At 38.2% G+C, this 19,634-nt stretch overlaps 1 protein-coding gene and 1 non-coding gene across 2 annotated transcripts in view; one reads left to right on the top strand and one right to left on the bottom strand.

The window, feature by feature from the left end:
- Nucleotides 1-19,634, top strand: part of LOC139686298 (collagen alpha-1(V) chain-like) — a 43,008-nt gene that overhangs the window by 22,885 nt on the left and 489 nt on the right. The window contains exons 19-28 of the mRNA XM_071583484.1: nt 120-281; nt 1,615-1,831; nt 3,076-3,236; nt 3,921-4,190; nt 7,435-7,596; nt 8,781-8,996; nt 9,945-10,207; nt 14,588-14,910; nt 16,503-16,726; nt 18,211-18,429. Of these exons, the coding sequence (XP_071439585.1) occupies nt 120-281; nt 1,615-1,831; nt 3,076-3,236; nt 3,921-4,190; nt 7,435-7,596; nt 8,781-8,996; nt 9,945-10,207; nt 14,588-14,910; nt 16,503-16,726; nt 18,211-18,429 (2,217 nt within the window). The remainder of the gene's footprint in view (nt 1-119; nt 282-1,614; nt 1,832-3,075; nt 3,237-3,920; nt 4,191-7,434; nt 7,597-8,780; nt 8,997-9,944; nt 10,208-14,587; nt 14,911-16,502; nt 16,727-18,210; nt 18,430-19,634) is intronic.
- On the bottom strand, nt 5,306-5,378 carry TRNAR-UCG (transfer RNA arginine (anticodon UCG)). Its single transcript has one exon. It is a non-coding gene; the product is annotated as a tRNA-Arg (tRNA).

Below are 19,634 nucleotides of genomic sequence, written 5' to 3'. Positions count from 1 at the left end.
ATAATTGATTTACATAAATGTTTTTAGGATTATAACACATTGTAGATAAGACTGAGAATTTTCAAGGAGCTCATACAAAAAATTTAACTCTGTAAAAATAATCTTGTGACCATCTTAAGGGTGAAATTGGATCACCAGGCGCCACGGGAAGAGACGGACCACCAGGACAGAGAGGCCTTCCTGGGCCTCCTGGACCAATTGGAGCCCCAGGCGAGGATGGAGACAAAGGTGACGTGGGACCACCAGGAGAGAAAGGTTTTAAAGGATCAAACGGGGAAGCGGTAAGAAAGGCTCTATTTATATAATTATTAGCGGCTATGAAAGACATCGCCGGACCAATTTATCCGTGCAGCTGTAACTAGATTTAATTCGTATTATAGGCCTTTTTATGTACATACTATATGCAGTTTCTTTGTCTGGGTGGCATCTGTGAGCATGCGAATTTGAAGATGCTTTTCAGATTTATCTAATATTAGGATTACCCTGCTAACTAATGGCACAGTGTTTTTCAATTAAATGCTGTCTACCTCTCAAGTAATGATGTACCATACAAATGTTTTTTTAAGAAACTTATTATTAATATGATAATATTTGCGCCTAATTTTGCATTTTGAATTAATGCAACCAAATATTACCCCAAACGATTATGTCTTTCTGAGAGCATGTACAATAGGGAGTCCTTTCTACTCCAACATTTTTAAACGAGTATCCATCAGTTGAAAACTATTGCCCGAAACATCCTAAAGATAAATTTCCTGGCGAATTGAGCTTGAAAATTTAACCCGGGCAAGCTTAAGAGCATGCGGATAACTAGTTCCCTTCAGAAATAGTTCTCCTCGTGGGCCAAGAATAATTATAATTTGATTACAGGCAGAATATACATAAAACATCAAAAAATCTTTTAAATATTAAACTGTTAAGATTTAAACTTTAAATGATAATAAAAATTCAAGTGTAGATGAAGAATAAAAGCAGTTCGTATGTTTTACGTACCAAAATACCGAAGGTTGTCACAATACTGAAAAAAGGAAACTTCAAAAGAAAATATCCACAGTCAAAAGTAAAGTACACGTATAAGATCGTTAAAAAAATGCAATGTGTAATAAATTTATTAAAACATTATAAATATGCTTGTAAACATAATCTTTGGGTCCAGGTGTACTAAATGAGTAATCTCGTAATTCATATTTAACCAAGTATTCGATTTTGATGCTACAATCGGCACGGGTTAAAGCTCAAACACAACATCGGATTGGCAATGATATGAAATTATACTTTTGCATAACTCTGATCTTACAGAAAAAAATTAGGAGAAGTGCGAAAATATTGAGCGGTAAACATTATCGCCCAAACCAACAAAAAACGCAGATAAACCTAGCATTTAAACTGAAATGTACGTCGTTATTTTTTCAGCATTTCATTATAAATAATGAACAATGAATTCATTCCTTGAACAAGAACGGAAAATGTTTCATGATATTATTGAGTTTTTATTTTATCAACGATACATATTTATTTCATTTTTAATTTCAAATCTGGAAATAATGGCTGCCCATTGCACATTACCTAGCATTAAGAAAGTTAGCTAATCCGGTTTACTGTTTGCTAATGCAGGGTCCAAGCGGCCCTCAAGGGCCACAGGGACCAAGGGGCGAGCCAGGTTCACCGGGTCCACCTGGAGATCGCGGCTTACCAGGGGAACTAGGAAGGCCCGGTGGCAAGGGAGAGGATGGACCCCCAGGGTTAACCGGCCCGCCCGGACAGCCAGGAGCCCAGGGTCTTCCTGGGCCTACGGGCCCCAAGGGAGAAATCGGAGACGTGGGAGGAAAGGGTAAGCTAAGGTATACGTGAACTCATGCAGCAAAATTTAGAAAAGAAAATAAAAGATAGAAGAGGAAAACATAAAATGATCAATTTTTCCGTTGATTTGATAAAAACGGTGATTTTATGGCAATCCAGCGGCAATAATAGAAAACAATTCAAACTGGTTTCATCTAGAAAACAGAGTGCGGTCTAAAATTATTGGCTTCCGTCTCTGTCACGAGGGGTATGGGCCATTTTGTTGCTCGCAACACGTTTTTTACATTCCTAAAAAAGTTGTGAAATTTCCACACATACTTATGCAAGTAATGGTCCATTATCAACTTAGCATATTGTCCATTATATTTTACCCTCTTTCCCCCATGTAAAACCATGAAGCCCCACCAAACACCGTCTATAGTAAGTAACGTGGGAATCAACGGTGAATGCGATTACTTTAAAGAAAACGCTTTGATATTTACGCATTGAAGAACAGAATGGAATAATTTGAAAACATAGGCCTCACCTGGAGATTTTTGTGATCCAAAACGCAAACACCTGAAGGAAGGATAACTTTCAGAATAAGTTGGTTACATTTCACATGCACTAGCATACGGACTATACAAGATGTATACATGTACATTCAAATATCGAGACATAAGGACGATATGCACAAAAACCTGATTTGTGCCCAAATGTACTACAGAAATAAAATAGGAATTTTAGCGATGAACGTGGGCGATTATGAACAAGATCTGACGTTGGTTCGGTAAAAATCTACAGTTACAAAGTAAAAAATATGATTTCGCCCTCTTTCTATTGTGTGGTGGAATAAGCGAGGGAATAAAGATAAAAACAAAAACATGGCAAAAGTAAATTATATACGCACGCACATGAAAAATGCATCTCATGAATACGATATTGCATAATTTTTTTAATTTCCTTTTTGAATTTGCCCCCTCTCCAAATATAAAACAATGCAACATTGACTCCAGCAATTCCCAATACTGCCTAAGAAAATTTACGATTGACCGCAATACAAGGAACTTAATTGATACAAAAAGCCTATCTTTAAAGAATACTTTTTATAAAGCATTCCTAGTTAAGTAAACTATTGATGTTTCATTTCCGCAGACGGCAAGGTAAGTTTGATATCAAAAGAAGGGGAAATGCATGCACTATAAAGATGATAGAAGGTTTTTTACATACATTTCGTTTGCGTAGAACATTCCATGTGGATGTTGATCATAACAAGGGTATCACGGTGTGTTCCAGGACCCCTAGGACCAGCAGGACCGCCGGGAGAAACCGGCCCGCGAGGACCGAAGGGTATAGAAGGCCCCTTAGGACCACCAGGACCGGAAGGCCTCCAAGGACCAAAGGGAGAGCCGGGTCATTCAGGGCCCCCGGGTCCAACTGGAGCCGATGGAAAACATGTGAGCGGAAAAATTGCTATTCTCAGTTTCACACCTGACAATTGAGGGTCAATGGTTTCCTTAAGAATACGTAAAGTCAATCAATCATCCGTGACATTTTGAAGTACGAGCCTCAATCATCATCTGTAAGTTTAAGGAAGTGAGGGATACGGTACCTTTCTAGACTATTTATTGAAATAAATACAACCTGTTTGACCTTGATAAGGCATCTTCTGGCCAGACATCTTAGTCAGAAAACTAAGGTGAAGCCGATTGCATTTCTTTAAATGAATATTGTGGAAAAGTACCATGCCAGTCACTTCTTGGAAAATACACGTACATCACTTCTACAAAGTTACGCTAAACATTACTCGCTTTATCATTTCTAGGTTGATTTATTGAAGCACAATGGTTGTAGAAGATCATCTTAATTTAACAAGGAAATATGGTAATATGATGATGAGGAACCACTCTAAAAATTTACTCTGGCCAATTCAAGTTCCGTTTTCGTTGAAAACGAATGGCTTATAATATTATTAATTACGTACACGAGTATAAATACAATAAACTCGAAAAGATAAGGTAAAATAATGCTTCAGAGGTTACGGGACCTCATCCGCAAATAACGCTTCGGACATAATTAGGTGAATCCACTACACACGTACGTACTAACCAACTTTTTTTTATTTTTGTTGGCATTTGAAGGGCGAGAGAGGGCCACCGGGACCAAAAGGCGAAGAAGGGAAAGCAGGTAGTCAAGGGGGCCCCGGGCCACGAGGTCCCCCGGGACCTGAAGGGCCCAAAGGAAGCCCCGGACCCCCGGGGTTCCCTGGCGCCCCGGGAGAGCCCGGACTGGTTGGTCCCAAAGGAGAACCAGGCCGGGATGGATCAGACGGTGATCCTGGTGAAGCTGGACCACCTGGGTTAACGGGACCTCCGGGTAAAATGGGCCTTCCCGGGCCATCTGGGAAGCCGGTGAGTTCATCAGAGTAGATTACTCTGGGCAAGATTAAATCGCAAAGCAAAAATGTTAAACCGGGAGACCATTTCACTGAAGGACCATTTTGTTCGCATGCCAGTGATATTAAGAATGATATTTGAATTAATATTACAGCAAAATGAGTCCTATACACCTGGATTGGGTAAACCACGATAAAATGTTCAAATATATGAAATTTACGAAAAAAAATTAAAAACTTACCAAGCCTAATTAATTTCTCCATGTATGGTAGCTTTGTAATATCCAATTTTATCTTATTTTTGTGAAAATAATTGTTTCTTATTTCAATTTGTTATTATTTCAATTTATTCAATTTATTATTTTAATTACCCATTCTTTAAACTCGTTTTAATAGCATTTTAATGCAAATAACTAGGATTTTTGGCCGGCAACAATATTGACATTTTCATTTAACGCACTAAAGACTGAAATGCCAAAATAATCTAAACCACTCTTCGCATCACTTTTGAAATAAAGCATTAACTAAAACATTAGTTCTTAATTTTGGGAAGCGCTTCCCTGGTGTCAATTACCTTCCTGCGGTAACATTTTGAATTATTAAAATTTTTACTTAATATTGTGAAAGATGTGAACGTTGAAATCATTCATATGGAATATACGTACATACAAGGCATGAACTTGGAGGGTTAGAGTTTCAAAAAGAATTCATCCCCAGTCTCTATAATTTATTGCTCCCGAGAATTACCGCAAATGGACGGGAAAGGCGAATGACAACCAAATCAACAGACATTGAGGCAGGTATGTACGTAAAGAAACTACTTATGCACATACAAATTACTTGAACTGACTTAATAAATATGATTATTTAAAAGATAAATAGAAAACCGTGCCTTCACAATTTACAATTAATACGCATCGAAATACTTATTTTTTCACAAGTGTCATCAGATTTCGTCAAATATCCATTTTACGACACTCAGAATAATATCAACCACAACTGCGAGATAGGAAATCAAAGCGGTGAGTTATTTCTTAGATGAACATCACGAAAAAAATGCTATTTCTACAATTTTGTAAAAAAGGGTGGAATAAATGTTAATAATACTTTATTATTAAAGTTAAATCTGTTCGACCGTGACAGGACTCGAACCTGCAATCTTCGGATCCGAAGTCCGACGCCTTATCCATTAGGCCACACGGTCATAGGTAGAGTTAGGAAGAGAAAATGGAAGAAAATAAACACAGAGTTAGGCAAAATGAAGTACAAAGAATTAGACAATAAATTGAGGCGGGCAACAAATAACGCAAAAGAAGCATGGTGGAATTAGTAGTGCAAGGATATAGAAAGTTTGCAGAGGAAGGGTGAAATAGGTGCGCTGTACAGCAAACTTAAATCTTTATCGGGAAGTATGAAGGGAAGATCTATGCTAACATTTAGAGATAAGGCGGGTAAGATAATAGTTGACACAGGAAAGATCCAAGAGAGATAGAAGGAATATACAGAAGAACTGTATGGTAAAGAGCTTAGACCAAAAAAATTAGACATAGAAAAGGAACATGACGTAGAGGAAGATAGCTTAGGTCCAGGTATACTCGACGATGAGATAGAAAGGGCATTAAGAGAGATGAAACTAAATAAGGTCGTGGGGTGGATAACAATCCCGCGGAACTATTGAAATGTTTAGGAAAATGTGGGAGGAAGAGGCTATATTGGCTGATTCGTAGTATCTATGAGGAAGGAATCTGGCCGGAAGACTTGGTGAGATCAGTTTTATTTCATATTCCGAGAAAGGTAAAGGCTACGTCATGAGAGGACTACAGGACAATAAGTTTGATATCCCACGCAGCTAACGTTGTTCTCAGGATCATAAACAAAAGGATAGAGAGTAGGGCAAATGATTACTCAGGGGATAATCAGTTTGGGTCTAGGAAGGGCAGAGGTACGCGTGATGACATTGCAGGAATGAGATTATTAATCGAGAGAACTATAGAATACAACCAGGAGGAATTTTCCTGTTTTGTAGACTTCGAAAAAGCGTTTGATAGAGTGAAGTGGGAAAAACTAATGAGTATATTGAAGAAAATAGGAATAGATTGGAGGGAAAGGAGGCTAATCAGCAACCTGTACATGTCTCAGACTGCTCAGGTGCGGGTGAAGAACGGGGAGTCCGGTTGGGCAGTGTTAGGAAGAGGTGTAAGGCAGGGTTGCCCATTATCACCGTTGCTGTTCAACCTGTATGCAGAGGAAATGATTAAAGAGGCATGGGAAGAACTGGAGGTAGGAATGAAAGTGGGCGTGGAATTCGTAAAATCAGTTAGGTTTGCTGATGACCAAGCTTTGGTTTGCCAGTCATCCAAGGGGTTGCAAGCATTGTTTAGTGAATTGTAAATTCAGTGCAACAGGTATGGGATGAGAATCAACATTAATAAAACAAAGGTTATGCGATTTTCCAGAACGAAAAAGGCTAAACTAAACATTGAAATATGAGGGTGAAAACTAGAGCAGGTAGAACAGTTCACGTATCTCGGAAGTGTTTTGGACCAACAGGGTCAAAGTAGTAGGGACGTAAGGAGAAGAATTGCGCTAGGCAAAGAGGCTTTCACAAGGAGAAGGGGGTTGATGACAGGGACTTTGAGTAAGGAAGTTATGAAAAGACTCGTAAAAACTTTGATATGGAGCGCAGCTATGTACGGCTCGGAAACGTGGTCATTGAAGCAGGAGGATAGACATAGACTGGAGGCTTTTGAAATGTGGGTGTGGAGAAGAATGGAGAAGGTGAAATGGACAGAGAAGAAAACAAATAAGGAAGTACTTGGTATGGTGAGCGAAGAGAGGGCTTTGTTGGTAGAAATCCTATGGAGACAGGAAAAATGGATGAGGGGCGTATTGATTGGCAGTGGGATGTTGAAGACTGTAATACAGGGGAGAATGCTAGGCAAACGAGGAAAGGGTAGGAACAGGATAGGGATGTTGGACGGGACGAAGGAAGTACTCAGAGGTGAAGACGGACCTGATGTAGAGTAGGTTGCTGGATTGTGTTTTTGTTAGGAGTCATAAAATATTTATTTGGTAGTTGTATCCATCCAAAAACCTACCTTAACCGGTAGATTACTTAATAATAATAATAAATTACAAATAATTAAATTGAATGCTTCAACCATTAGGCTTAATAAAATTCTCTACCTACGCAGTATACACTGACTCACACCCGATTTAGAACTATCAATTCATACATATATATTTCTTATTTTCTGAAGGGCCCGCAAGGAGCAGCCGGTCAGCAAGGCAGCACGGGAATGCCGGGGGAGAAGGGTGACAGGGGTCAAACAGGGCTCACCGGACCCCAGGGACCCATCGGTCCTCAGGGTATCCCAGGACCTCAGGGTGGACCCGGTCCTAGAGGTTCACCTGGACCAGCCGTAAGTTTGAAATATCAGTGCGTCAGAGTTTTCAGTTTTAACTTATGAAATTCATCAATATTCTCAGTGCCTCAGATTAAACCTGATTAGGGAAACCTTAATCTATTAACGATAACCTATGCCGAACAACATTCTCAGTAAACAGATGCATGGTCAACCAATGATTTTGCTATTAAACTGGACGGGTTCAATAAAATATTTTCTGGTGTGAAATGGAAAATACAACAGATAATAAAGTATTAAAGAACATTATATCGATATACATTATTTTAAAAGGAAATGGGCTCGCACGTTCTTAAGCAGTCGGCATAAAGAGTAATCGGCATAGAACGGATCATTTCTCTAAAGAAGTCGAACACGCAATTCGAATATTAGAGACGATACATTGGACTTATGGATTTCCCCAATTAAAATTAAAGGAATAAATGGGACTAGAAAATTAGGAGCGATCATTTTTGTAAGAATAACACGTTGTGTCAGTTGAATCATCATATCATTATTATGGCACCTCCGCATTGAAGTCATACCGATACACCTAATAAAGATATTGGTCTAGTTTTCGAAATAATGCAAAGTTATTAAATAAATCAACTTCCCCTCACATCCCATTTAACTTATGATACCCTTTACCCAGACTTCCCCTTTTCTTAACTTGGTCGGCCAATCACTTATAAGAAACTCCACTGGCATAAAATGAAGAACAAAATGTATTTCTCACTGTTCTTTATTTTGGTACTACTAGTTTCAATGCTTAGGCACCAACACCAGGCACAGAGTTGAGCCAGAAACCATCGAATACATAACCTCCTTTGGATTTATTTTGTATTTTGCATATCATTTAAAAATTATAAAAAATTTTGCAAGGACTTTCAAGATCATTCTCCGTTACAGAATAAATAACCTTTTCGTTCAAATTATCCGCCAAAGAAATGGAACAACGACGTGTATTTCATCTTCTTCCTATTTTTGAGAGAGCATTAATTTTGAGATAATTTCCGGGCATATTTACTACATCATATATAATTGAAATGCCCATTACTTCCCTGGAATTTTCCTCATGAAATCAGGTACCTAAAATTTCCTGAAGTTCTTCAGGGTCCCAAACTTTTGGACATTCTTAGCAGAGATTTTGAAGAAGGGGTACGTGGAACAAGATAAAATTGAATGCCATAATTTCATTTCAGGGGGATGTAGGACCTCCAGGAAAAGCTGGAGCCACTGGTCAGCCTGGAAAAGCCGGAGAAGCAGGACCTCGAGGGCCGAAGGGAGAGAGGGGACGCCGGGGGGTCAAAGGCCACCGCGGGGAATTGGGAGAGTCTGGACGCAGAGGGGAGGCGGGTGAAAAGGGAGAAAAGGGAAATATTGGGCCTCAAGGACTGGAGGGGCCAAAAGGAAACCCGGTAAGTGAAAGAGTGTGGAAAGGTCTTTCTACTAAAGAAAAAAGGAACTATAAATTTACATGGTTTAGTTATTTCGATGGCTAACGAGACCAAAATTAAAAACCCAACAGAAGTAGCATGCCAGCTAATTTGAAGATTGTGAGCTGAATTCCAGCTTCCAGCCAGAGGGAACAGTGGTAAAAGTTGGAAATAACCTACGAAGTCAGAATAAATAATAATCCTTGACTGAAACTAGACACTTGACCTCGTGTAAATATGTCAATAGAATCTACGGTTTCAATTTTATGACCTCCTAACCAAATTTACCAATATTCTCCAATGTATTATAATTTATAAGATTCATTTCATTCATTTAGAAAAACCACAAAAAAACTCCTTTTTCGGCAGCAGAGATACGATTCCAGGGACTAAGTCAACATGCAACTTGATTATTGTCATCAATTAATGGGAATTTTCTCGACGATAGAAAAAAGTAAAAATCCTAGAAAAGATATTTTCAAGACATACACGAATTAGATAAATACCAGCGGAGCAAGGGTACAAAGTTCCTGAATTGCAGTAAAAACAAGTTATTTGCTCAATAAATTGAACCCAATGCAAATAACGTGTCTCAATTTATAATAAGAGAGTCCTATTACTATCAATCGTAAAAACACTTCACAATCTCTCTTCGTAAATTAATATATGTTCCCTTGGACTCCGAGGTCACGAGCTCCGAATGAGTTCATACAATCAACAAGAAGTAAGCTGTACGAGAAGCTCGTATTCAATGTATTCAGGGATTAGTGGAAATCCATTATCACCTAAGTAAAAAAAATACATCTGTCCATTAAATTTTTTATCAGGCATGACTAGTTTCAACGCATCAGCGTCATGGAAATATACATTGTTTTGTTTTTTTACTTAACTAAGAAGTAAGCTGATTTCGAAGTTCGATTTTCCTTTCAGGGACCGGTGGGACCAATGGGTCTAAAGGGTGGCGACGGTCCGCAAGGTATGCCGGGACTCGAAGGACCTCCTGGGCCCAAGGGATCAGAAGGAACAGCTGGATCCAAAGGGGAACCGGGGCCCTCGGGGCCCCCGGGACCTCCTGGGCCGCCAGGGGAATTACCGATGCTGCCACCTGAGTTGTTATTCCAGAGGGACGCAGCCTCAGCTGCGCCGTGGGCGTCATCGAGAAGGAGAAGACGCCAAGCCGGGAAACGCAAGAGGTCAGTAAGAGAGGACTGACGTAAAGTGAGCTGATAATAGTCCAAAAGCAGTTTTTTTTTTAGCCCAGGATTTGAAACTTCAAAAGGAGACTTTCCAATATTTGGTTCATTGTGATAGCGAATATCTTTTGCCATAGTTATAACACAAAAATATGCAAGGTCACAAATTTGACCGAATTATGCAAAAAAGCAACCGCTATTTTCCGTAAAAACCCTTCAAAGATAATCTGATTCAAATCCCGTAATATATACTTATAAAGTAACGACTATATGCTCTTATGAAATAGTCTTTCGTCTTCAATCAATTTTCGCGGCAACGACCCAATTCATTTACTGCCATAATTTATTCAACAAGCGTTCACTGTTTCACTTTCCCTCAAGTAGGAAAACTGATATTTTACTACGGAATTCCCCGAGGTAATTTATACCATTCAATTTTCTAAATATTTTAGAATTTAATTCTGAAAAGAAAGGTTGCGATCGTCCGCAACAACGAAAATTAAATCGACTTTTGCATCGCGGAACTCCGTGCGCCGTCGACTCTTGAATACGATGACGTGCCAAGTTTTGAGATTAAAAGCTCTTTTTCCAAAAAAAAAATTGGGTAAATTTTAAAATCGTAACTTTTTCATCCACGTTCTGAAAGTTATGGCTCGCAGTTTCTATCTGCATTCAGAGAAATCCGAGCTTAACCAAAAGCATACGACAGAAACTTGACACGTACTGAATACATGCATGCGTTAGAAAACAGCCAATTCAAATATGACCTACTTCGTTCACAACTCTTAAGTACCCATCACACTGCTGAAAGAATACAGAGTTGACCTACTACCTTGATCAAAAAGTTCCCGGAATAACCACCGTGTGGCGCTCCCATCGTTCCGATTTGAGTTCTGTTTTTTTTGTTAAATTGGTACATCTGTTGTTGATATTCCCTTTAAATCTTAGTGTCATAACTTGACATTTGCAAAAGTTACGTAGCCAAGAGTACATCTATCTCTGTGTGTGTTGGCGATTTTTTACAATTTCAGAAATGGATTTAAATTTGCAACAACGAACTTGTATTAAATTTTGCGTAAAAAACGGATTTAGTGGCGCACGGACGTTGGAAATGTTGGAAAAGTGTTTCGGCAACGATTCTCTAAAAAAAACGGTCGTTTACCAGTGGCACGAGCGGTTCAGAAGTGGTCGTGAGTCAATCGAAGATGATGAACGCAGTGGCAGACCATCGACATCGAAAGTCGGTGACAAAATTGATAAAGTAAAAGAAATGTTGGTCAATAACCGCAAATTAACCATCAGAGAAATAGCGGAGGACTTGAACATTGCCTATGGATCCGCCCAAGACATTGTGGTTAATGATTTGGGTTTCCGTCGTGTAGCAGCAAAGTTGGTGCCAAAATACCTCAATTTCATGCAAAAAAGAGACCGTGTTGACGTCGCAAAAGACATGATTTGCGAGGCTGAATCCGATCCCACATTCATCAAAAGGATCATTACTGGAGACGAGACGTGGGTTTATGAGTACGACACGCAATCCAGACATCAGGCAAGTGAATGGCGTTCACCAAATGAGCCGAGACCAAAAAAACCACGTCGTTTTCAGTCAAAAAAGAAGGCAATGCTGACGGTTTTCATGGATTACAACGGTGTAGTGCATCATGAATTTTTGCCAGAAGGCCAGACAGTAAACAAAGAGTATTATTTGGGCGTTATGAGACGTTTGCGTGAAGCAATTCGCCGAAAGAGACCAGAAATGTGGGCAGAAAACTCGTGGATTTTGCACCATGATAACGCACCGTCGCACAGTGCTATCATTATTCGTAATTTTTTGACGAAAAATGCAACAAATACCATCCAACAGCCACCGAGTTCACCTGATTTGGCTCCCTGTGACTTCTTTCTGTTCAATCGAGTTAAAAAACCATTACGGGGAACGCGTTTTAGCAGCCGAGAGGAAGTAATGGAAAAATCGCAGGAAGCACTGATGGACATACCGAAAACCGAATATAAAAAATGTTTCGAGGATTGGATCAAGCGCTGGCATAAGTGTGTTGCAGTCGATGGGGATTACTTTGAAGGGGACAATATAGATTTAGATGAATAAACTTGTATTTTTAATTTTCTGAATAAATTCCGGGAAATTTTTGATCAAGGTAGTATATCACTAAATAAAAATTATTAAGGCTGATACCGTGATTGATGTGGAAAGTTGGTCATCTGATGGAAAAATAAGAGAGAAAGTTTCCTCTAAAATTCACTATTTACTGTGCACACAACGTGTTTAACTAAACGGGGGATTGAAGGAGCCAACTGTTATTATTTAATTCCCTCGTTCCTTAATGTAATGTACGTGCTTTTTACCATCCGCCCGTTTCAATAGTCAAACAACTGAAATTACCAACGTCCAATCAAATTATTTCAGTCATGAAAACAATCAGATTATTACAGGAACTGGCACCTTCAACCTTCAAATATAGATTGGGAGTTCCATAGCATAATAGGGGTGGACACTTGATCAGTGATTTCGAATTCACGGTTATTCGTAGTTTTTGAAGGTAGAAAATAAACTCAAAGTTTTGTCTAATTGCCCGTCAAGTCGCTGGAAATTATTTTCACTGTTTTCCATTATCAATCACAATTTACTGATTAAGATTGGCAAATGAAGTGTTTACGTCCCAATAATTCATCTTACATTAATATATGGTTCGAACTAACATTCCTAGAAGTGTGGTTTATTTTAAAACTGTAAATAACATCTTAGGTAACTGATGTGAATCGGAGTAATTATGACAGTTGAAATTGAATAATATTTCTTCACCGAGGATATGAAAATTATGTAAATAACGTTTGGAAAATTAAGAATTGTCTAGTCATTAAGAATAATTGTTCAGCATCAGCGACACATATCTTCTATTTTATTCACCAAAACACGATTATTTCTTCACTTTTCGTCACACAAAATTCTTACCTTATAAAACGCTACTTCAGCCTTTCCAAGGCTATATGCAAAGATAGAGTCAGGAGATATCATTTCCCATGTTTAGCATTAATCGCATTATCACTTATCCACGCGTAAACTTAATTCCTAAAGACCTAAAAGTCTCAATGATCATTACACCTGTTCCAATCGACATAAAACTTTCTGACACGCTTGAACTACAGCATTGAGACCGATTTTCACACCTTTTAATTATTACTCCACTTGGCATTAATGCAAAAACATTCCACCTTAAATTAGAATTTCGTAAATTTCAGCGCTACGTAAAGAAATATGAGATAAAAAATATTCTTGCCTCATACATAGTTCATTTTTGGCAGCGGGACACTTTTTCACGCCTATCCCAGCTGTTTGAAGTAGTAGTAGTTTCCATTGGGTTGGTTAGGTATAGGTTGTTTTGCTTTCTGAACTGCATGCGAAACCTCAATTGCCATTGGTATATCCGAACGATACCTGTATGTGACCAAGTTTTTGAGAAGTATTAATGGAAACACAAGTTTTTATAAATGTATTTATATTAATTTACGGTCAATATGATATCTCTGTACGGGCCCGAACAATACATCTTCGAACCCGAATGTCTTTTAATTAAAGCTTTTCCAACCACATTCACAGCATTCCTTAGATGGAAAATTTTCATTGAATCGTAAAGTCGATTTGCAGATCTAAATTGATGATCTCAGAAATATTTCATTCGAAAAATCATTTACAATATGCGGCTGATCTTGTGTTTGCAAAATTTTTACCGGTGCTACAAAAATACCTAATTATTTTTAAAACGTCGGTAACCTCTAGGTGAAATCTGTTGGAATAACATTGCTGGGTGTTACACTGATGGGATAAACTTCCTAGCATTACAAGTTACAAAATGACTAGTTACACAGCGTGGGAAGAACTCGGAGTGGGCAGCCTAGGCTTAAGTATAGGATAAAGTATACGCGTACTTTTCACGCTCGAGCGCGCTGGTAGGGTCGGATTCGGGCGCTTGTACCTTTCTTACGGAATGGAAGTTTTTGTATTGGAGAGAGTTGTACGTGAATCTGCTTATCGTACGTCCGATTCGAAGATGGCATGACCCTCGTATTTTCCGGGGTTTCTTCCGTGAAGGTCTATCTTTCTGTGGAATGAATACCTAAAGACTTGGAGCTTCAACAACACCCCGCGGAAGGCTTCAAAAGGAATTGTGGTATTAGTTTTCTTGATCCTTCCAACCCTAGTTGAAGCTCATTCTCGCAAACAAGGTACCAATCTTGCATGGCAACGGTCATTAAAATCTTCTATATTACAGATTGTCGGAAACGGAGGACGATGAAGCTCATTCTCGCAAACAAGGTACCAATCTTGTATGGCAACGGTCATTAAAATCTTCTACATTACAGATCGTCGGAAACGGAGGACGATGAAGAAATGGGCGACGAGGGAGAGGGGGATGAGGACGAAGACGAGGAGGAAGAAGACGAGGAAGAGGATGAAGAGGCCGTGCGTGGAGGAGAGGGAGCCACCAGTCGGAGGAAGGGCGGAGGGAAACTAGGCGAGAAGATGGAGAAGGGTCCCATTGGCCAGGGGCGCCTTGTGGATATGTACACGGCAATTTACTCGCTGAGGAGGGAGCTTGAGAGGATGAGAAAGCCCCATGGCACGAGGGAGAACCCGGCGAGGTCGTGCAGGGATATCTTCTTCGGACATCCTCAGTTCAAAGACGGTAGGTGCCGGGAGAGATCATTTCAACTACTAAGCGGTCAGGTATCACTTGGGATTCGATTTTCACCTTTGTCATGGCTTTTATACTGTCATGTAATGGATTCTTCTGTAACGAGTTTGCCGGATGATATTTCCACAGCGGTCGGAGTAAATTAAAAAGTTTAATTATCACCACTACATTGTAGCTTAACATCTATTGTGACGTATTTAAATTGGGGATATGCTAAGTATTGTAACAGAGTTGTAGTCAAAAAGGTCAATCGTTAGACTCTGCAAGAAAGTTGAAACCTTTCACACAATACTTTTTCCTGGTAAATATTAAAATAAGGCCAATAGGTGCAAAGGTAGGTATACCGAAACTACCACTTATTATGATGTGATTAATATAAATGAATGCTATATTAAAGAGAAGAGATTGCATAGCGGACATTTCCATTAAACTTTCAAGACCCTTAATTTTGTTTTGATTCCATCATGCAATTTAATATTGACTGAAGAGGCTAATGCTAAGGGATGAAAGCATTTATATAATTTACATGAGTTCATTCCAGTAAGCCAAGCTTAACAAGGTCATGAGCACTTAAAAGGCAGAACACTGGTTTCATGAGACAATTATATGTGCACAAACTCAAAATTTCTAAACTGGGGTTTTAAACTTAACTACAGACAAATAAATTATTTCTTTCCCCATTTTGTCCTAATCCATTCATCTCTTCCACAAATTGGTCACTTTCATGGTTCAAGACAATTTCAACAACTCATAATCCTACATGAACGTAGGAGTGGACATGTCTTATATCTTGATGTGCAAGTATTTCCCTCAGTTTCATACCAAGCTATTTACCAAAATATCACACAAATTTTGCTACAACAAATGAAACATGCCAAAGATCCATGACAAGAACATGCATTCCTCTTCTCAGAGGTATTCCATGCTCAGAAAAACCAAAGCAAATACTTTGGATAATCAAAAAGCGCTGCCATATGATATACATTTTTAAACACTATAATGGAAAATTACCTTGAATGAACATGTGAAAATGTTCAAAGGAAAGGAATTCACACTAGTAATCATACATCACACACAAGTGTAATCATACATCACACTCAAGCTATGGGGAGAAGATCATCATCAACTTATTCACAATAAACTTAGTTTTAGTGTGCAAGGTTTAGTTAGGTGTCTGTGAGCTTTGCTATGGTCCACAGAAGCACCAATTTTCAACAGTAAGATATAAACACATGTTTAGTTTAGGTTTATCACTTGGCAGCTCAAAGAATAAGATATCCATCCATTCAAGATGGTCCACACGAGCAAAATTATTTGTAATTACGATTAGTCTCCACTAAAAATTTTAACTCAGTAATTAACCATTTGAGGTTTGATTATTTTTATCACAACTCTAATTAATCAATAAATCATGTATTAGGCACAATAAAGCATGTCTAATCTTCATAACTTTTAGAATGGTATATACTCTTGCCACACAATTATAGTTTCAGAGTCACAATAGTGGCTCTGAAAGCTAACACAAGGCATGATGATTTTTATGACCAAATCATTACTGCTTTTCCTTCTTTCCAAAAATAAAGGATGGTATTGGATAGACCCAAATCTTGGGATGTCCGATGATGCCATTTATGTGTTCTGCAACATAACGGGAGGTGGCGAGACCTGTGTCTTTCCCGATATCCACTCGAGTAAGATGCCAAACATTCCCTGGAGGAAGGAGGCATCTGATACATCGAGAAGTGGCAATGGCATTGATGGAGGAACAAGGGGCGTATGGTACAGTGGATTGCGGGGAGGCTTTAAGGTGAGTGAACAGTTGGCACCTCTGCCTACCCATTCAGGGTGCCCAACAAACTGATAGTTTCTAACTCCAGTTTTTTAAGGATGAAAATTCACTTTTAAAGGTTTAGTGCTACATTTATTCTAGCTTGTTCCCTTAGTAAACCTAATTTTAAAAACCTTTTTAAAAGCAATTTTAAAACTTTTAAATATGGCATTTCACCCAATTACATAGGCATAAGCGGGTGGATAATTAAAAAAAAATAATTTATATAAATGACTGTAAATCTAGCCATTACACCTATTTGCACTTTCTATTGCTAGCATTCAGAAAATATAATAAATGACTATTCATGCTAGCTCATTGCATTTTTTATTATGAAGCCATTATAAAACTACAAAAACTGATATAATTCCTAGAGGATTAACTTAGACGAAAGCATAAATAGAAGAATTTTAAATAATTTTCATTACATGGGAAAGATTGTAAAACAGATTGATAACACATGAAAATTTCACCACACGGTATACCAAGCATCACCATATAACGCATCAACCATCAAAGCACAAGAAAACTTTGATTGGACCACAGAACCACGACAAACCATGGAGAGATAGGAATAATCATAAACCTCAATCTGTGCCTCCTCGGAACCTCCAGTAGCTACCTATACCCCTTCCTCTGTGGGTATATCTTTGTCAGAGAGCAGGTAAAGATAGTGTAACCATAAAGATAGGGGTAAACAAGTCATTCTTTTCCCAAATAATTTCCCTCCAAAGCTCCTTATTGGCTGGCTGGGATGTTGTGGTCATTTTTAATTGTACAATATGGTACAATGTATCATCAGCTGTCAGAGCATCAAAAACTGAATTATTATTTCCACTGAAGCCCCATTCAGATTCCTTATAGAGAGGGAAGGGTTGAATTAAGGTGGAATGCTAGATGGTTCCACCTAAAATCAATCTGGAGTGGCCAGAGGAGATTCATAACTATTGTACAAATTAAGGAAGGAAAAATGACTCAAATACTTAGAAGGACAAAAATTTATTGTGAATGAGTGAGCATATCCATTTCATTTCTTCAACTGTGAATTAACATTGGCAACTTATTTCAAACATCATGCCACCCAGAAATTTAATATGTAAAACCAAGGCCAGGAGATATGTAGACAAAACCTAGAACCCACAGATACAGACAAGAGTTGTAGCAACACCTGTTTATCTATTCAACAAAAATCGAGATTAATAGAAAATATGAACAATATCCAACTTTCATGTATCTACCATGAAATGGTACATTGCCTCATACATCTGTCTACAATGAAATGGTATGTACCCTTTAATGGTAGGCATCTAGGGATCTAAATTGGTTTCTTACTTTTCCTCCATTATAAGCAAATGGTTCTATCACTTTATCCAGGCATTTGAATTTGATTTAAATCTATGCAGATTGGCTTGAGCATGAAATATCAATGTATGGATTTTTCCTGACTTTTTTCGCCCAACCAGATAACATATGAGACAGTTGGGGTGGTCCAAATGACGTTCCTGCGGTTACTAAGCCATGGAGCTCGACAAAATTTTACCTATACTTGCATCAGTTCTGCCACTACACTGCCAGGGGCTAATGGTGCCTCACTTATTCTTCTTGGAGATGATGGCCATGAATACACATCAACAGCATCAAGACGGGATGACCGACCAGTGATCGTCGACGATGGATGCAAGGCTAGTTTGGTTGAAACATAATTAAGATGGAATGCATGCTTCAGTTCCTGGATAGCCATCTCTTTTGCCAATGGAAGGGAAAATTCCAACACCTCAATCACCATTGGTTTCCTGTTGCTAATATTTAAACTTCTTATACTATCACTGCCTATCCTACAGACAATTATACCCTTTCACGGGGCCTCCATATTTATTTGCATTCTTAAATATATTTATCTAAATGAAAAAGTAGAAAAGCCCAGTAAAATAAAATGCACTTCCTCCCTAATATTAAGGTCAGTTGGAATCCTAATTCAGTAATGATAAGTACATATAATGTTGTCACATTAGGTCATCATCAAAGTTCATGGTGATATTACTTGTGCCATCAGAATATCATGTAAACTCAATTACTTCCACAACATGAATTTTAATGAAAGTTTAATACTATACAAAAATTCAATTTGAAGTAATTACCAAGAAATTCACATTAACAGACTTGAGTAAATGGCAGCGTAAAAAGAATTTCCTTACAAATTTCAACACTATTAGAGTATAAACTACAAAGATATCTCTATAACATATGTCTCATTTCATATCAGTAGTCTCAAAGAAACCATGACTATGCTCTATTGGGGAGAAAAAAAAAGTTCTTCAATTCACCTGCTGAGTTCATTCCACTTTTATATAAGAAGTTCTTTCTTTTTCTCAAACTTGTTTATTTATTTCACTCCCTTATTTCAACTTTCATGCTCTATTACCAATATTAAAAATAAAATTTAACTTAATCATAAGCCCAACACTGACATTTTGGTCATTCATGATTTCTATTTTGCAGAGTAAATTTCTATTTCAAGCTTCACCCAATGGACAATTTTAAATTATATTTTAAACATTTTTGGGTTATTATTTTCTAGCCAGCAGGAAAACAAGTGCAACTTACTCATTTTTTTCAAATCTCCATTGACCCTTATCAAATTCTCAATAGAACATCAGCTTTGCATATTAACATATTGGAAAATTCAGGATTTTTTATGTCCAACCCTAGACTACTTTCTAATCTTCCCTTACATAGTGGATAAATCTCACAAGCCCAAACAATCCTGTTGGATTAACTTGATATCAAGTATTGAATTCGTAATTAGATTGTTTTTCTTAATATCCCTGAAAATCTCTACACATTCAAGCCAGCAAGCTATGCTAGAAACCCTCACATCTAACTTATA

This window comes from Hetaerina americana, unplaced genomic scaffold (genome assembly GCF_022747635.1).
Source record: "Hetaerina americana unplaced genomic scaffold, ioHetAmer1.1.p SCAF_1, whole genome shotgun sequence".
NCBI classification, from domain to species: domain Eukaryota; kingdom Metazoa; phylum Arthropoda; class Insecta; order Odonata; family Calopterygidae; genus Hetaerina; species Hetaerina americana.
Note: the sequence above shows the minus strand (reverse complement) of the source record. Positions and strands in the feature narration are given on the sequence as shown.